Consider the following 20536-nt stretch of genomic DNA (forward strand, 5'->3'; position numbering starts at 1 on the left):
AAATATCCGAGCGGAATTAGTACCCTCGCACGGTGCTCCGCACCGGCTCGGCCGGGATGAAATGTTGTTCAACTGAGGAATAAGTAGCAATACACGGAATATGCACCTTTTGTTCACGCATATATTTCTGTGAAGCTGACAGCACTGTAGCAATACAAGATGCTTGGGCTTCGGTTCCATCAAATTTGATCTACATAATATATACAATAGGAAGGAAGAGGTGATCAATAAAACAATAAGACGTATGAGAAGTATGCTTCTTGAAAAATAATATATATTCGGTTTTTCATATGAACTTTTTGTATCATTGATCTTAATTTGAAACATCATATATTTTTGTCGTGTTCAATTTCAAAATGCCGTGCTTGCAGTGAATAAGTAAAATTTCTTTCCAATTCTTTTGTTCGTAGTATAATACTGGCCGTCCTACTTACATCTGGCGTTGTCGCTACCATAGACCTCCGCACGATCTGCGCAGCATAAAGTTCTTCTGTGTGATCTGTAAGTCGACCAAAGTCCCAAACTAGTGGTCTCATGCTCTCTGGCAAGGGGTGGACTCGATACACAAGTTGACGGAGTGGAATTGAACCTGTGGAAGAGCGTTGTGCAAGTGTTTATTTTTTACAAAAATTAAAGGGTATGCAAGTTTTGCTAAAAAGAATCTAACTTCCATTTTAATTCTATTTTCTACTAATTGTGGTGATACCTAATTTATCATCAGTTTCATCAGCTGATACATGATACCCCAACCCTGCAGATTCTAGTTTCTGGATCATTTTCTTCGTGTGCCTAAAACAAGTTCATTATCATTATTCCTATTAATATCAATTAAGACATGGCCACAAATGCAGGCCTGTAAGCGGTGAGGTGTGTGGGCTTATGCGGTTCAGTTTCAAGAATTGGAACAATTCCTAAGTTCAATTGCAAAATTTTGAAAAATACGAAAAATATAGCGCATATATAAGTTGATTAGCTAAGACAAAAGCTTGTATTTCAATGGGAACGTCAAAACTTAGTTAACTGCCATTTTGCAAACTATTTTGTAAAAATTTTTGGTAAACATAAAATCAAAATAATATGTGGAATCAAAAGAACATGATACAAACACTGAGAAAGCTTACCAGAAAAATACAGATATATTTGAGGCAGTGGCGGATCCAGGGTAGGTCAGAATAAATTACCACAACTCTAACTTGCAATCGTAATAGCGTTGTTATTAAAATATTTTGAATTGGAAATTAGGCTATGTAACTTATTCTGACCTACCCTAAATCCCCCATTGATTTGAAGACTAGCAAGTGGATGGTCCTGGGTAAGTCAGAATAAATTACTTCAGCTCTAACATCATATTGAAAGATTTTTATGTAAAGGTATTCTTATTAAAGTATTTTCATTTGGAGATTATAGGCCGTGTAATTCTGGCATAAACCCTAAATTCTAAAGTTTATAAGCTTAGAAGTGTTCATAGTTTATTGCTTCTTCTCAAACAGGTAGGTGCTCTTTTTGCTTAATATATTCTTCTCTACTTGCATAATTATGATTTTGGTACTACTAGTAAAGGCTATTACCGAGCATAATACCATCGCGTTACAGACATCGCTTTAATTGAAAGTGTAATTTAGAGTTTTGAACAAGCATCACTTCAAAGCTTTTGAGTCGACTAAAATCGCTGCATAAATATTCGAAAAAAACAACATTCGACGTTCAGTCATTGGAGACTTGATTAGTACTGTTTTGATGTATTGAAGTTACCGACTTATCGTGAAGTTTGAACTTTTACTCAAGCTGTCAAGTCTATAAACTGCCTGCTTAATGCAGTAGGAAAACAGGTGATGTTTGCTTTTTTCACTGTACATATTTGTTTCCGAAAAATAGACACATCCGCTACCGCCTTATTTTAGTCACATTGGTTACTCTGTGTTTCAGTCATTTCATAATGCTTAGCCTTAGGTCTGGCTAGCTTAGGAAGTTATTTTGCCGGGGTTGAATTGTATTTCTTGAAATTTCTAATACTGCGCAAAAATAGGTAAGGCAATATAAAATAATTTCCATTTATGACACCCTTGTGAAGTAGGAAAGTTCGTAAGAGGAATTGGAACAACGACTTTTACAGAAGAGAAAGAAACGTTCTCCACACTGTTTCGACTTACTTTCGATATGGGTTACAAGCAGCGATGAAATGCAGTTTCGTCAGTGCAGGATTTATAGCACGTCCATTCACCCTTCGATCGACCATTATTTCTTTGATCAGGTCAATTGCATCTGTTGTATTGGCTTCATCAAAGAAAAGGACAGTATCAACATTGATCTCCTCATTCTTCTGATTGTAAAAAGCTCTTTTCTCTGCTTCTACCACTTTCTTTTCAATTTCTGCATAACTAGTTCCACCATGTACCTAAATACAGGCAAAAATATTCATTAAAATAATCAATCAATCAATAAGTTTTCGACCTTCGGCGTATTCACCTAAGATTCAAACTTATAGCCGGCGCGGAGTGTTGTGCCAGGGTAATAATTCCGCTCGAAGATTAGGAATTACACACTGGTACGTTGGGCATTTAGGGTGGACGTTGGACGGTTATGTTAGTTATGCACCCGCGTCAAATTTGTTCGCGTGAAGACTGGTGATCAATAACCTCCTGACCCTGCATGGCTATGACGAAAATTTCAAGTAATAGCGTTTGCAATTTAACGGTCAATTCTCAAACTTTTCATAAGCTTTATACAAACTGAAATTTGAAATGAACTTTTATAAACTCTATACAAAATGAAATTTGAAAAGAAATCGAATAAAAATAATTAGGATAGGAATATCTATATAATCTTCAAGCTAGCTGCTTTAAACGCTTAGGTGTCTTTTGGTATTTTGCTCAAGGATACAGTTTATTCGTATGTTATAAGTTTTTAATTCTCTATTTACGCGAGGTAGGAGATCTTTACAAGGGTTTACTAAAGTTCAATAATGTTCTCTTCTTTCTCCGTTCTTCTCTTCTCTACTTCTCGATCTTCGTCGTTTTGCGTTCTTGTCTTTGGTCGTCTGTTCCGTCAGGTTGAGCTTTTTAATGTTTCACATGCTTTTTACTCCGCTAGTCCACTGAAGGTTGGGGTGTTGTGCACGCCCTTTTATAGTAACGGTTGAGGGAAACTTGCAGACGTCATCAACCAGAGTGGGCTGATCCTTATCCAACCAATCAGCGTTGTAAGTTAGAAATGTGGGTTGGTCTTAGAAGCTCGTTCCAGCTCTCATATCTTGTTTGTTTAAGGCGTTGTCGCACTAGTCGAGTTGGTCTTCTGCTCAATCGATCATTACTTAAAAATGTTCACAACTTAAAATGTTTATCATCAACAACTAGTAAAATTTACAAACAATACATCTGTGAACAATATCTTTCAACTTAAACTATTTTCACTCTTATTTTATCGAATTGAACTTTTGATGACGTAATCTATTACATGCTTGACCGAGCAACATTTTTAACACAATTGATTGACATAAGAACTTGAATGGCCTACAGCACGCACACTTTTTTAAAGAATGCGACCATTAAGATAAGTGAAGACTTAAGACTGTTTATCCAGGTATTAGTTCTGAGAGGATTATAAATATTTTTTTCCTCTTATTACTTATTTAATCCCACGATATGTCATACATGAAAGGGAAAGGAGATTAATATTTGCTAATGGCCGAAAAATATATTTACTCAGGCGTCTTGTGGCAAAAATCATTCACTAATCCCTGTCATGCTCTTGATATTTCTATTTTTGCAGCTATTTTTATATGCATATCTCTAAACACAATAAAGCTTTGCGTAACAATCCTCCTCACCTAGAATAAGCTGTCCCCAGCTTCGAGTGAGCTATAATGAACTTACACATGTCTACAAATTCGCACTATTTTTGAGCTCGGCGTGGCTATCACGGGCATATTACCAAATGCCTAATAACTGAAACTATACACATAGTACGTGTTGTTATTCTACGACAACACTACATAATCGATTATACTAGATACAACTGATCTGAATATAATTTACTTATGCCTATATGTACCTCAGGGGTAATCTAGCTATGATAATGTCATATAATTATATAAAAAACACGTCAGAATATAGCAATATTAAACCAAAATTAGTGTGAAAACAAGGGGTAAAAATTTCCTGTTCTCCTGAATGTATGTACCAGGGACTTAAGCGAAATTATAAATTTTGTAAATGCAGTCAGAAAGTGTACCAAAAATTATTCAAATTTCATAAAATATCTTATCATTGCAACAGCGAAAATTGTATTCAGATTCTTGGTTGATCAACTCACATAACAGGAAATTATTATAAAGCTCTTCCGACAAAACATCTCTCCATAATAATAACCTAAACCTATATATATACGTCTTAATAATTCTTCAAAATATTTCAACTTATGCAAACAAATTTTATACGTATACTTCTTAATATAACTGAAACTAATTTACTTTTTTAAACGTCATGCACGGCAAACCAAACTCCAAAATGTAGGTTTTCATCGACAATATAAATACTGAGTCTACATAGAGAAAACAAGAATGTGTCTAATATTTAAGCTTTTGGCTTGAAAAAGAATTGTAATACATTACAACAAGTTTGGGAGACCCTTGACTGTCCCGGGGGAAGAGGAAAATATATTATCCACGAATGACGCATAACTAAAAGCATCAGAATTAAATTTATATACTGACACAATTAAAAACATGCATGCGCTATCCTACGGCAACATGTTTAATCAGCATGTTGAGTGTACCTAAGGAATTTTAGTTGAACAGCTATACTTTCGTGTTTAATATTATAGCACATAAACAAACAAATCATAAACATATACGTGTAACATGAGAATGACAAAAACTTATATTATACAAATCTCAAAATGCGTCCAGTTTCATGTCCATAATACAAGCATTCTGACCATCAGGAAGGATCCGGAAAACTCTGATATTTCAACGTTCTAAACCATGAATGTACACGACCACGGAGGCTTCCATTGGTGCCTCTTTGGCTGGATCTTCGACATAGCCAACACGTTCGGATAGAGAGAGTACATGTCGTATTGGACTGCAGACTGAGGGCAAAACGACTGTAGTTTCGATTGTAGTTCGAGGGAAGTGTAGAAGTTGTGGACAGCTGTCTGAAGAGACATCCAAAACGTGAAACAAGGTCTAGCGTTGCCATAAGTAGAAGTATGGATGAATACAGAACGTGCGTTTCCTTCGAACCAGTCATCAGGTCGCTTCAGCACCCGTTTCTAAGCAATGTTTGTAATATTGATTGTTCTGACTTCTTCTGAGTATATAGTAGACTGATTGAGTTTCCGAACGTTTTGTAAGGCCGATCCTGCACCAAATGTTAAGTAACTTTTCTAACGTTTCATATACTTTTTTTTATTTTCTCCGGTAGTCCACTCCGCTAGTTCACTCCGCTAGTTCACTCCGCTAGTCTACTGAAGGTTGGGGTGTTGTGCACGCCCTTTTATAGTAACGGTTGAGGGAAACTTGCAGACGTCATCAACCAGAGTGGGCTGATCCTTATCCAACCAATCAGCGTTGTAAGTTAGAAATGTGGGTTGGTCTTAGAAGCTCGTTCCAGCTCTCATATCTTGTTTGTTTAAGGCGTTGTCGCACTAGTCGAGTTGGTCTTCTGCTCAATCGATCATTACTTAAAAATGTTCACAACTTAAAATGTTTATCATCAACAACTAGTAAAATTTACAAACAATACATCTGTGAACAATATCTTTCAACTTAAACTATTTTCACTCTTATTTTATCGAATTGAACTTTTGATGACGTAATCTATTACATGCTTGACCGAGCAACATTTTTAACACAATTGATTGACATAAGAACTTGAATGGCCTACAGCACGCACACTTTTTTAAAGAATGCGACCATTAAGATAAGTGAAGACTTAAGACTGTTTATCCAGGTATTAGTTCTGAGAGGATTATAAATATTTTTTTCCTCTTATTACTTATTTAATCCCACGATATGTCATACATGAAAGGGAAAGGCGATTAATATTTGCTAATGGCCGAAAAATATATTTACTCAGGCGTCTTGTGGCAAAAATCATTCACTAATCCCTGTCATGCTCTTGATATTTCTATTTTTGCAGCTATTTTTATATGCATATCTCTAAACACAATAAAGCTTTGCGTAACACGTATATGAGCTTGTTATATGTCCAAAGATATAATTGACAATGAAGAACTGCAACTTAATTCAAAATTTAACATGGAAAAAGGTTTTTTATTTTGAAAGTATAAATTATTTTTGAAAGTATAAATTTTATTGCAAAAATACCACTTCCAAACTGCATAAATGAATTCAAATGCGTAAATTTTTAAACAAAAAACAAATGATATTTAGTACTTAAGGATTTTTTACTGTTTTGATGTTTTTTTAAAGCATCAAAAGTTGAAACCTTAGCAGTTTTTAGCATATTTAATTTTGCACAAGCAATTTTAGCACAATTAAGCTGGGAGGGTCAAAAATGTCTACGAATATATTTTTCTCTTTCTCTTAAACGGTCTTGCTATAATTCGCTAATTTCGTCAATTTCCCTTAACTTACTTAAAAACACGGTTTTGACATCCATTGTTTTACTCAAATTGCTTTTGCACGATAAACACATTGAGCTTTGAAATAACATGAATGCATGCAGTATGCATTAAAAAATCCAGTTAAATATATTCAGATCTCTATTAATTGAAAAGCTCTGAGCAAATCAGGAAAGATATGTGTTTCGCGATATTTTCTCCAAAAACAGAAGTTGCATTTCAGAAGAAGTTTCCCAGTTTGTTGCCGCCACGATCTTCTCGCATCAATGTCTACTATACTTTGCCTTGGGTCTATTGGAATAATTGATAAATTCAAGTATAAAAACCTTCATGAGTAACAAATTTTTTGGTCCATCGGGTCCAGCTTGAAGTTCACACATAAATCTAATAAGCCGAGTTTTGCCACATCCAGTCTCTCCCATGATAATTACTGGTATGCCACACCTTCACAATAAACAAAAAGGACTGGTCATTGTCACGTGTATTTTTTAAACATAATATAAACTCGTGCAACAAATTTTTGAAACATAATATAAACTCGTGCAACAAATATCGCTAATTTCTGTATCGGGCCGGTTGTAAACTTAGCTACATGCAGGCAACATATATAGAAGCGGTTAAACGCTATTGCATGTTAAGGTGTTTTAAAATGTTTATTGCTTTACGTGAGACCCTTTACGGTTATGGTGACAGCTATCCGTCGGCAGTCGAATGTCAACTTAGTGGTTACTGACCTGAATCGCATGTGAATTGCCAGGATTTTTTTGACGTTGTCGGTTGTCAATTCGTATGTAGGATCAGGGTCATATAAAAATTCGATTCCCATGACGCTGCACAATTTCTCGATACGCGCCATTCTTTTATAAAAAAAAGACGTTAAACTTTCCTGTTAGGAAAAAATTAGTTGCCCTGCAGTGACGTGACTAACAGAAACGACTTTACAAATCGGGCGCAAAATCGAAACAAATGTGTTAATGAATAATTCAAAGTGGTAAATTTTAATTGGCTAATTGTTTTTATTTGAAATTCTTTCAGCCAATGCACCAGTAATATTCATCAATAGTCAAATATCTCACATAAACCATAAACCTACTAAACACCATTATTGTCTCTTCGGCACAAACAATTATCAATTTTGGAAACGCGTTTTCATGCAGTTGTTTATGCAAGCCATTTTTAAGTAACAAATTAATTTTTGAACGAATGAATCCGTAATTTAACAGGAAAACATCCGTAATTTAACAAGAAATCAGAAATAGTTGTAGCCTTTTCATACAACAACATTAAGAAAGGTTTATATAGGAAACGGTTAGTCTGCCTGGTGCTGCAGCAACAGTGGTAGTAAGTTAATAATGTATGCCATTATTACAACTAACTTGTCACGTTTCTCGTAGTTGGTGTCAAAATTAACTCCTTGATGCTTAAGTTGTCCTCTCAAAGTTGGCTCCATCATTTTTTGCTCTAAAACTTTATTGGTAGCGGGATCAAGCAAATCACCATTATCGCTCAGACGAAATCCAAGGAAAGTCATGCTGACGCGGTCATGGTTAAAAAATATATAAGGATGAGGACTGTAACAAAAAAAGAAAGAGATAGAATTAATGAGTACTTGCAGAAATCTTAGAGACCACGCATGCATATCATTGTTGGATATTATATTCAATGTATTCGAATTTGGTTGTTGTCAGTAGCGTAGCCAGCCTAACAATTTGTCCCGCTATGTTAATATTTTGGTGTTCATTGACTGCGAAAACAATGATTTTTTAAAGATATGAATAATTATAATAACTCGAAATTTAAATAGCGGGACAAAATCATCAGGCTGGCTACGCCACTGGTTGTTGTGGGTATTTATGGGCATATAAACTGCGTACGGTTTTCTACATAGACCTTGATACAATAATCAGTAAGAGATCAGTGTGAGTTTTTGGAGAAAAGGTTTTTGGCACGAAACATTGTTCATAAGTTAAAAATAAAACAAATAAAAAGAAAAGGGTTTTGACAAAACGCCGCCTATAATAGTTGAAAAATTTAAAAAAACAACATATGTTCATTGAAGACGAATTAGTAACTTGTGTCAGGCCCCTATAATTTCTGGCATATAAGATCCTACAAGTTATTAAATGCCGTTCAAAACACTTATTAGGTTTCAGATTTCGTTACATATACAAAACTGAACTACATGTGGAACATGGCCGTCATAGTATATTACAGCAAACGATGACTTTATCCTAAAGTTTCGAACCTCAATTCCCAACGCTTCCGTATTTCAAATGGGGCTAAATCATCATCTTCATCCGCTGTTTGTGTATCATCTACGCCCAAGTTACTGTCACTTAGTGATCGTGTGGCAAAATCCTACAGGGGCAGAATGCCAAATATGATAATGATTAATGATTGTTTTAAATAAATTAGCGAAATTTAGTGTGACCGAAATGCCCATTCGGTACTTTCGAAGGAAATTTTTATACAATATTGGAAGTGGTACGTATGAACAGTTTGGAAAGGACGCAATTAATTTATTAAAATTTACAACTTGATAGGAATACCATGTACATCTTGCATTCCTTGCATTGCGAATTTTTGGTTAAATAAATAATTATCATTCCGAAGTAGAAACTAACGATTTTTCAATTGCTGAAATTATATAACAAAAATGGAATGATGGCTGCATTTTGTCCAGGATTTGGCTTCTGATTGGTTGATTATTGTACTCAGATTATTTGGATGTTACACGCACAATAAGACATTTTATTATAATTACAAGAGTAATTATTGAAAATTCTCGCCTTTGATTGGTCGAGTGATTTGAATTATTGCGCCATAATCACCTAAGCGATTTTTCAAAATGGCGGCGTTATTATTTATCGTTATTCAACTCGCCTTCGACGAATAATTATTAAATATTAGGATCAACTGGGATAAGTAAATCAATGTATTTTTTCCATTGTTGCCATAAAATATAACCATAAAATATTACTTTACTTGGTACTTCTAATACACTAAATACAGCACTAATTATTGGATAACCAATCGCAGAGAACGAACATTAATAAAATACTTACTCGAGACATTTCAATCATGAAACGAACCACAAAAGTCTTAAAACCTTGTAAGAGATCACCCGCTAACTTAGCGTTACAGAAAACGCTTTCTTCACAGTCGCGAAGCTGGACATTCAAGAAATTTACAAAATGATGTAGCTCTGCCCAAGATGGATCACGAATCCCACAATATCTAAAAAAAAATGTTACCAGCTTGAATGATACTATTGCTACCAATTCGTCATTATTAATTTTGATAACTACCTCCCCGACGACTCCTGCTATCAGTTTGATAATATAGCGATCTTTTTAAATTCGGTCGAGAGGATGGAAAAGATTTTCTTAAAGGATTTCTTCGTTTGAAAGAACTGCATGACACTATAATATTATTAAATTTCATAAAATTTCCCAAGAGCCGGATATACTTACTTAATTATGAACGTTAAGGCATCAACGGGGTCGCCAATGGTAACACGAGGATCATATATGAACAAGAATTTGTCTAAATTTTGCCCCGCTGCAAACTGTGTAAGGTATTGAAATGTGCGTTGATATTCTTCACTACGGAACTTTTCCATGTCAAATCCAGTATTACCTGCAAACAATAATATGAGTCGTTTAATTCCAGCAGTGATTCACTGCAATCCCCAGGATATCTTAAGATTTTGCAAAAAATTCAAGTTCCGATATGCATCCGTCAAAACAAATAGGCGTATGTTAAAAATGGACATGCATGACCGGGTGCTAGGAATTTAAACACAATGGAAAAAAAGTATATTATTGTAGAATTTAAATCTTATTTTAAGACTGGTATGCCCATACCAGAGTCTGAGCCTAATGTGTCATTGTCGTACTGCATCAACAAAATACTGCACCATATTGCTAGTCCCAAAACGTTAATTTTGGGTTTCTCTTTGCAGATCTGGTTCAAAGGCACATATTAGTATTTCCAGAAATGTTAACACTTACTATAAGATACATGCACATGCACCACAATTATATTGTGTTATTTAATATATCAAGCGCACGCTGTTTTTTTTAGGTGATATTTTAACCCCCAAAATAGGGGTTACAAAAAAAAAAGTCTAAAATAAGCCCTTTTTTGGGGTTAAAGTGATCCCCCTATGGTTATTAAAATTTAACCCTGATTTTGGGATTAAAATGACACCTGTTTGGGTGTTAAAATGAAACCGGTTGGGTATCAAAAATTTATTTTATTTTATTATCAAAAACCGCCTTAATAATACCGAATCAACAAACAAGCAGCACAAATATCGTTATTATATTTTTATGATAATATTGAACACATGAGATCAATTACGTTTCCGTTCGAGTACAGCTAGCTAACTACGCATTAAAGGAATTGCTTCTATAGTATAGCTCTTTAATACTTTCTATTTACATTTTAATACACATGCACATTTGCAAAAAAATCAAGAAAACGTTTTTAGGTGGAGTAGCATGCATGCATGCATGAAACACAATGGTATAGTCATTAAGGCACTTGCTGTTCAGTTCTACTAAGCTAAGACTCACTCAACCAAGATGATGATCTGGCTGTAAGCAATACTGATCCACGTTTCTTCTTTTACAATTTGCCTCGTAGTAAAATTTGCGGAGGTTTGCTGTTGTGCCAATTCCACGAAATGAGTCTTCATTCTAGGAACAAATAGAAAAATTGCATGTATATGAGTGTAAATTTGAGTAGTGTGCTTAGTATGCATACACCAGAGCACATTGTTCAACAGACCTGCAAACTCTATATGTTCTACGTGATCCAAAATGCAAACATACTCAAGCAAATAAGCAGAAACATGTGAGTATAAGGAAGGAATCATTTCAAGTAACTTAGCTAATATAAAAAAATAGGAAAAAATATTCCACATACCTAGATTTGCTGCCTGCAGTGTTATCAGGATAAGTTGCTTCGTCCATTGAAAATGAAACAGTTTATTTTAGAGTCGTTTTCAACATCGTTTCGCTAGGCTAGGGCTTTCTGGAATTGAAATGCATCCTAAATCTTCAGAAATTTAAATAATCCTTCACAATCACCCCACTTTGTCTTTGAGTTTCCCATTGGCAGTGCTTCTTCTACCCTCTACCGGGCATTGTGGACCTCTGTCCTTCTACTGCTTCTAAAGATACGAATGCTAATTGTTATAGACTATTTAAATATCCCAGAAACTTTTAAGGTAAATATCGGAGGCTCGCCATATCATGTATTCATGCTGATCAGAAACACAAAAATACTTCCCTGTCAGTTTTGCGACTGAAAAACTATTTTCCGAACAGCCCCACAGAAAAAATAAATCGATCAGCCTCAAAAATTATAGAAACAACTATTTGAAAAACATTTTAGAATCAAACTATCAGAATCTTGCAATAAATTTGTCGGTTTTTGCAGGCCAAGTTAACACAATAAAAAGGCGGGAAAACTAAATGCAGGAATAACTTTAAATATTTACCTTGAAATAGCTCGCAGTAGTCGCCAAATCCAGCTTTACGCATCCACAGTTGGGAGTCCTCTACTGAGTTTACCATTTTCGAATGAAAAGTACCGAGAATGAGCACTTTTCACGGAGCGAGCGAGGGCTTCGTGTGTACTTTGCAAATATTTCGACAAGGAGAAAGACCCGGCTACTGAGCCACAGAATACCTAACAGAAGTAGAACTCTATACTATTTTTTTGTAAGTGTGATTCGTCATGATTCGTCACTTGCATTTTTTTGAGGTAGTCACCCCCCTGCCAATGTCTAAAATCCACCCATATTTAGTATTGGCAGGGGGGTGAATGCCTCAAAAAAATGCACTTGCTAAGTGACGAATCATGACGAAACACACTTACGAAAAAAGTACAGGAGTTCTACTTCTGTTAGGTATTCTGTGACTGAGCTATATAAAGATCTGAAGTCTTAGCATAGGATCCCTGGCAATTCAACTCACATCATGAGGTTTTCTTTTTCTTAATTAGTTGAGTCAGTTTGTCTTGATTTTAAAATCAACTGCCAAAATTTGAAAGGAAAGTTAATGTTAAGATACTATCACTAATGTTTTGTACTTTATTAATTTATGAACATACTCTGTTGTACCTAACAAAACACTTACTTCTTCAGTTTAATCAGAAATCAATTTTAAAATATTTGAACTTTTGAATTAACATTCTTGATGGCTCATGAAAGTTAAATTTTCATATATGAAAGACAATTAATTTACTTGTCTTTTCGAATGTCCCACTTATAGACCTCAACAACATTTATGCAAAATAACCAGCAACATCAAATCATAGATTAATTATACCCTTGCAATACATATCATGTATAATTATGGTTCTAAATTATCTGCACTGTTCCATGCTTGATTCACATGATCTGCACTGTTCAATGCATGGTTCTTTGAGAAATAATATGAACACAAAATAGTTTTTTCAAAAAATTGTATTTATAGCCTGATGAGAATATAGCTTGTTAATTATATATATAACAAGTTTAAGGGTCAGTTTTGAGAGATGTATTACTTAAAAAATTGTAGCATAAAAGATATCATCAAGGTTTTAAATGCAACTTAACTCTCATATATGTTTAAACTTATCCAAAAATGGAGCAATCAAATTTTTATAGCACTTAAATATAGCTAATGCATTTGAGTATTACACTCAAATATTAACCAACTTTCAGACAATTAATGTGCAAGAAATCCAAGCATGCTTGTTCATTTCAGTTTATAATAAATCAAATACCAAAGATTTTCCTGTTTTTTTGTTAATTATTTTGTAATGAATCTTCTTTATTTTTATATCCAGGATCACCCAAAAATAACCATGTAATATGGGACCTTGTAATATTATAAAACCCATTCCTGGTACTTTTTAAACATAGTTTTTACTGAATAATTCATGAATAAATCATGTTTTAAAGTACCAAATAAAATGTAAACATGGGAAATTCACATTTCCATGATAATATATCAAGTGGGCTATTTTAGGTATAGTCTGTTGAAAATGTGATTTCGAAATTTTTTGTGATTTGGATGTTAGAGTAGTGTGAGATAATGTTTAGGCAACGTAGCTATATACTCCTTTATCGTTATAAAAATTGACGTTTTGGTTATTAGAATTCGATATATAATGATCGGTAGTCGATGCTTTATTCCAGCCAATCGACCATGTATTTCGCTATTTAACGGTTGATTCTATGACATTTATCGTTATAAACTTACCACAACTATCCGAGGCATTCTTTTCGTCACGTATTCTGATGTAGTAAATGATTTCAATACAAAATTTTGTTCAATTTCAATAAAAATTATCATTAACGCGATGCGCATCACCAATCTTCACTCCTTGTTTTCAAATCTCCATTATGAATATATAATGCGTTAGACCTCGTTACTCCACTGAGGAGTTAATATAACTTTAAAATTGGTGTCAAAATAGCACCAAAATTTAACACCCCAAAAATGAAAGTTTTAACCCCTCAAATAGTGCTAATTTAATCCCAACGAGGTGTTTTTTAATCCCAATATTGGGGTTAAAGTAGTTCAAAATTTTTGATACCCTTAAAAACCCTTTCATAGGGTATTAAAATAACACCTTGAAAATAACAATTACCCATTAAAACTGGACTCATTAAAAATAGGCATGCATGACCGGGTGCTAGGAATTTAAATGTGTCATTGTCGTACCGCATCAACAAAATACTGCACCATATTGCCAGTCCCAAAACGTAATTTTGGGTTTCTCTTTGCAGATATGGTTCAAAGGCATATACTAGAAATACCATAGGCGGCCCAGAACTGATCTCGCTGACCTCGCGCGACGCTCATGTTGTCTGAACAGTCTTATATTATGACAAGGTTGGCAACTCTCACGCCAAATAAACTAAAAACGCACGACGGTTGACTCAAACACCTTCACAAAACCGCACATATTTCGTAAAAATACGACGAATAAGAAAAAAAGTACAACACATTAAACTTGAATAATTTTACTACATTTATACTATATTCTTAGCATTCAAATGTATTCCTATGCATGTATAAAACGTGAATGTTTTTTGGGTTTCTGGCAAATATATTTCAAAACCTATGCTGGGGACACCTTGCCTATACCTTCGTCATATTTTTAAATTGAAAATAGAAAGCTGATTGGCTGTCGTTTAAAAAGAGCCAATCAGCTTTCTATTTTCAATTTAAAAATATGACGAAGGTATAGGCAAGGTGTCCCCAGCATAGGTTTTGAAATATATTTGCCAGAAACCCAAAAAACATTCACGTTTTATACATGCATAGGAATACATTTGAATGCTAAAAATATAGTATAAATGTAGTAAAATTATTCAAGTTTAATGTGTTGTACTTTTTTTCTTATTCGTCATATTTTTACGAAATATTTGCGGTTTTGTGAAGGTGTTTGAGTCAACCGTCGTGCGTTTTTAGCTTATTTGGCGTGAGAGTTGCCTACCTTGTCATATTATAAGACTGTTCAGACAACATGAGCGTCGCGCGAGGTCAGCGAGATCAGTTCTCGGGGCCGCCTATGGAAATACATGCATGCAGCAACCCCTCGCCATTTTAAACGTAGGAAAATATTTCGTGCGCTACCCTGACCTAACTTTCTACGCTAATATTATGAAATAACTCGTGCAATTTTTCGGAAACAAAGACAGTCGTAACCTGTTTGCCTGCTGCATTATACGTTGCAGTTTAAGTGAGTGTTAAACTTTTCTATAGCTAAACCTTCAAAACATCAAAACAGCACAAATAATTATAATAAACATACAAGCACTAAACGTCGAATGTTGTTTTTCGATTATCTATTTTATTCAATGATTTTAGCAAATATATGAGCTGCAAAGTAATATTTGTTTTATCAAAACTCTGCAGTACACTTTTGAGAACTCTTTTTAAAGTTTAAGCGATGATGTAAAGCCTTAAACGGTCGGTTAGCTCCTTGACCTTGTAAAACGACATATCAAGCTCGCACTTGTCAAAATAACAACGCATTCTTACAGCAAACACTGAATAAGTAAAATGTAGACACCTACCACTTCAAAGATTATAAACTACGAGTCGTTCCTATTTCACCAACTGTTTCTGTGCTGTGATGATCTTTAAATCTTTTTATTATTGTTTTAATATTTGACTCCATGATTTCATTTTATATTTTTAAAAAATAGTTTGCAAAATGACGGTTAAAAAAATATAAAATGCTGACGCTCTCATGCATGCTCTCTTTTTGTTTTAGCTAATCAGCAAGTTGTAGACCACCGTTCTTTCTTCGTTCAAATTTCGCGCATGCGCACAACTATTATGACCATTGAACGTCCATGACATTTGGGCAACTTTGGATTCGCCTGTGTTCTGTCAGAATACCCGGGTGTAGTTCCTAATCTCCGGGCGGAATTAGTACCCTCGCACGGTGCTCCGCACCGGCTCGGGGATTAGTATTTCCAGAAATGTTAACACTTACTATAAGATACATGCACATGCACCACAATTATATTGTGTTATTTAATTTCTAAAATATCATGAAATATATATTAAGAATTGAGACAAACTTACCCCCTCTATTGTGTCTTATGTTGTCCAACGTTTCCCTGGGTGTCGAGCAATGTGTTCGAGGTAGGTATTTCACAAATGAGTACTTTTCTGTTGCCAGTCGTTTTCGCATAGTCTGGGTTAGATTAAAGAAAATGAAACTACATATGCAAATGCAAGGCTTTTTAAAATAATTTTTCTAATCATATTCTTTTTTTTAACTTCTCACAATGAATTTTGCTTTGATATTTTTTGAAATTTTTTCATATTGTGGGTAAAAAACAAAAATACAAAAAAATCTGGGTTACTTTGAAAGCATCAGAATAATTTTGCTGCATGCATGAACAAAGAGTACTTTAAACATTTCAATATTTTTATACTATACGCGCTAAATTCTGTGTCATTTGCGTTCGTGTCGTTGGATGCTTTATAAAATTCATACAACCAAACAAACAGAAACACAAGTTTACAAAAATTGAACAATATTAATTGCTGATAAGGAAGGAGAGGAAGAGACTGTACCTGGCTGTAGTTGGAGTTTGTTAAGGACGCGTCAGTTGTTAAGGCTTCAAATGATTTGTCAGTTGTAATTTCAACTACATACATATCAGTCGACTTTCTTCTCCAGACATTCCCACTCTTATCTTTTACAACTCTCAAAATGAGAAGTTGAAACAGGATATTGTCAAGTCCTTTCACAACCTGAAGCAAGTTTTCAGAAAGTATTTGTGATTCAAAAGTGAATGAGCCAGAACTAAATTCCTATATACCAAATTAAATGTCGTATTTAAAGAGGATTTTTTTTAAACAATTATGCAACAAAGGTTATTTGCCTAAATTTTAGGTTACTCAAAACAGTTCAATTTTTGTTCATTAACTTTTTAACTTCATCATGCATATAAGAATATTTCTATTTCCGATGACCTTTATACTAACCGATTGAGACATGTCCAAATGAAATATCCTTGAAACAGGAATATCCCTTTTTACGGCATGGGAGAGAAATTCGCGGGTGACACAATCACTGTCCACAGAGATTCCATGCACAGGAATTGTAGCACATAGCGACGGAACTAGGCCCTTACGAAGCTTTTTGTTGCTTGGAAGGTTTTCCAATTGTTCTGCGAGATGTTTGATAAACAAGCTCTTTCCCATGCCTGCTCTAGACGACTGAATCACACGAACAGATAACCTTTTAAAATATAAATGCGAGCATGCATTACTGTGATCGATATTATCAATTTGCCTAAACTGCAAGCCAATGGATTGGAAACATGTAATGTAATACTGGACCTCTTAGTGAGGGTGGGTGATGGGAGTGATAAGTTTCCTATCCCAAAATTTCTCTTGAAACCTCATCTGATAAAAAGTAAGAGGCTGCGGCACACAGCAGTTGGAATACGTACACAGTGGTGTAGCTGGCTAGATAATTTGGCGGAGGGATCCATATTCATGTATTATGAATATGTCTTATTTTCTGTTAGACTCCCCAATCATGAACGGTCATTTAAAGCAGTAAACTTCGATCAAAGTCTAAACTACATTCTTTGCAGAAGTGTTGGGACCCTTGTTTAAAAAGAAATAATACATGCCCCTCCCCCGTTTCAATGCTGCTTTATCATAAATAAGCCCGATGAAGTGTGATGAACTACGGTGAAATAAGTGGATTGGGTAACAACATTAAAAACGGCCAGGACGAGGGGGGACATAACTAAGTGGGCTTAAAATGCTATTTTTCAACCCAGTCGCTTGTTCAGAATATATTTTATCAAGTGTCCTAACTTAATTTCCGCAACGATTGTATGTCATTACCAGAAATTTGAGACATTTTGCGTCCGCGTTCGTGGGCAGCGTCCGCTTCTTGACCCAAGGAATTGGTGAAAATTTCATAAAATGGCTCGATGGTATAATTATGCAATTATAATCATGCTTCAAATGTATATGGCCGGATGCTTAACACACTGAAAAATCATGAAATTTCAAACGCTGTGGGAACCGTGGCGGTAAAAAATACGAAGATATTTATGAGTTATATCGGTAGCTATATCACAACCAAAGACATTTCCAACTCCGAACTTTGCATCGTCCAAAAGGAAAGTGGTGTATTTGACCAGATTGTAGAGCATGTTTACCGATATTACTATGGTTTATATAGCCGAATCATTCAAATTGGACTTGTATATAAATCGCACTCAGGAACCTAGAGGATTTGCTAGTGAGTGAATATTTTTTGTTATAACTCTTCCTTTCTGAGCGATTTACAGAATTCGAACTCCGAACCAAGAAAAAAACACACATAGGAAGCGTAATTTAAAGTTTTGTGATTAAGCCATATTGTTTCGCATGAAATTTGGCCGCCATGTTTGTTTTTATCCCAATGCAAGACGCCATCTTGTCCCAAATTTCTGGTAATGTGTTGCGTAAAATACTCACTTTTCCACGTCAACCGTGGCTGCTGGTGCCAAATGAACATTGCCGACTGTTTCTGTGCCTGAAACCATAAGTTGTTCTTTCAAATAATTTTGAATAGCTTTCGTAGATGGGATTGGCGGGAAATGGCGACGATTCTGATCCAAGGATGTAACCATATTCGATCTGTCCTCGTTCTCAATGCTGCAAATCACGACCAAGTGGTATTCTAAAAGCAGAAAAGGGGAAGGAATAATGTTTCAAGTTCATTTGGTACCTGGCCTGTAGCAATAGCTATATATGTGACGTTGGGAGATTGTACAGTGTGCATGTATAAAAAAAAATTCGAATCCAACTTTGACAAGCTGCTGTGTATAAAATACTAAAGTAAACGATATAATTTTTATACGGCAACAAAGATTAGCTTATTTAGTTTACGATTATACCGTTCTTATATCGACACGACCAAAACTGGCCGGGTTATCGTCTCTTAAAAATTGTTGCTCGAAATCAAATTTTTCCGCCGATGGGAATTCGAAATGAGACCTCCAGACAAAAGAAAATGCAAATTTAATTAATGGGGCATTGTGTTCTTCAAACGTCCATCGTTGAACATTGAGTAAGCAGAATTTTTGCGATAAATTTGCGTTTTAGTTTTCAGTAATGATTAGATTTTAAACCCCTTTGGGACTAATTTTCAATCAAACAAACGTCCAGTTCCCATCGGCGGAAAATGGTGATTTTTATGAACTTTTTTGTCGAACCAGTACTTCTTCATTTTTCAACTAAATTACACGTACAACGTGTCATTTGAAAGAGAAATAAATGAACTTAACAATGGTGTAAAAATCAACCAAATTTGTCAAATATATTTTGCATTATTACACGCAAAATTTCGATTTGAATTTTTTTGATACACCCTGTATAGAAGTAGTTTCATGCAGCTTTCGTATTCATTAAGGTTTATAAAACCGTATAACCTTATAACATATAAAAAAGGGCACTGCAAAGTCTCAAAGAACGTTAAGGTTAATTTTAATTTGAAAAGGTTTGGGTTTCATACACTCTGCGTATCCGAGGGTTCATGGTGATGGATAATATATGATTCAACATTTATTATTATATAATAAGTCTTAATATATATACTTGCGAGGCCTAACTGGAATCAGTTGAGAAAAATTCAGCAACAACTGCCTCTTGCAATGGAAGTTATGTCCGATACACATAATATACTTACTGGATTGTCCTTGTGTTAACAATTCCAAAGAACGAACAACCTGTTGGCTGACATCATAATCCAAAAGATCCGCATTAGCAAGACAAAACAACTGTCCTTTGTCGTCAACGACTGCGCGTCGCCAGAGTAACTCAATCTACATATTAAAATTAATGATTATTTGGAATAAAATCGTTGCCTCGCGTTAACTGGGTGATGCAAATCCATTCAAATATGATATAATTCGCATACCTTATACTTAGTGCATCTATTTGGTTAAAACGAATTAAAGTTAGCTACAGTAACTCTGCTAGAATCATAGCAAGTTACCAGAACAAGTTACAAGTTCGAAATTCTAACTAGTTTTAGTTAGAAAGTTACAATGTATTTTTTGTAACCACAGTTAATAGAATATACATGGTTTAGAGACTACATAGAAGTACAATAGAACTCATTAACTATGTCGGGGAACATTTATGCAAAAAATTGTTCCTTATTCGTCACGTGTCTATTGTATTTTGAACAAATAAACCAATAGTAAGCTCTGAATTAACATTTTGTTCAAGTCACGGCCAAGCCATTGCTATTGGTTAGTTGGGCAAAAATACAATAGACATGTGACGGATAAGGAACCATTTTTTGCATAAACCTGGACAATAACATTGATAATGAGTTGTATTGTACTTCCATCAAGTCTCCAAACCATGTATATTCTAATAACTGTGTTGTAACTTAGTTACAAGTTACT

The 20536-nt window shown here is 34.8% G+C and overlaps 1 protein-coding gene across 1 annotated transcript in view; it reads right to left on the reverse strand.

Annotated features, from left to right (window-relative positions):
- LOC114540661 (E3 ubiquitin-protein ligase rnf213-alpha-like) overlaps nucleotides 1-20536 on the reverse strand; it is an 84236-nt gene that overhangs the window by 28321 nt on the left and 35379 nt on the right. The window contains exons 14-28 of the mRNA XM_028560783.1: nucleotides 19810-19945; nucleotides 18597-18801; nucleotides 17100-17355; nucleotides 16686-16865; nucleotides 16188-16299; nucleotides 10059-10224; nucleotides 9651-9822; nucleotides 8831-8943; nucleotides 7962-8156; nucleotides 7320-7442; nucleotides 6912-7029; nucleotides 2151-2395; nucleotides 707-789; nucleotides 435-589; nucleotides 107-190 (exon numbers count right to left, since the gene is read on the reverse strand). Coding sequence (XP_028416584.1) covers nucleotides 107-190; nucleotides 435-589; nucleotides 707-789; nucleotides 2151-2395; nucleotides 6912-7029; nucleotides 7320-7442; nucleotides 7962-8156; nucleotides 8831-8943; nucleotides 9651-9822; nucleotides 10059-10224; nucleotides 16188-16299; nucleotides 16686-16865; nucleotides 17100-17355; nucleotides 18597-18801; nucleotides 19810-19945 — 2343 coding nt within the window. The remainder of the gene's footprint in view (nucleotides 1-106; nucleotides 191-434; nucleotides 590-706; nucleotides 790-2150; nucleotides 2396-6911; nucleotides 7030-7319; nucleotides 7443-7961; nucleotides 8157-8830; nucleotides 8944-9650; nucleotides 9823-10058; nucleotides 10225-16187; nucleotides 16300-16685; nucleotides 16866-17099; nucleotides 17356-18596; nucleotides 18802-19809; nucleotides 19946-20536) is intronic.

This window comes from Dendronephthya gigantea, unplaced genomic scaffold (genome assembly GCF_004324835.1).
Source record: "Dendronephthya gigantea isolate DGI-Jeju-01 unplaced genomic scaffold, DenGig_1.0 000245F, whole genome shotgun sequence".
Lineage (NCBI taxonomy): Eukaryota > Metazoa > Cnidaria > Anthozoa > Malacalcyonacea > Nephtheidae > Dendronephthya > Dendronephthya gigantea.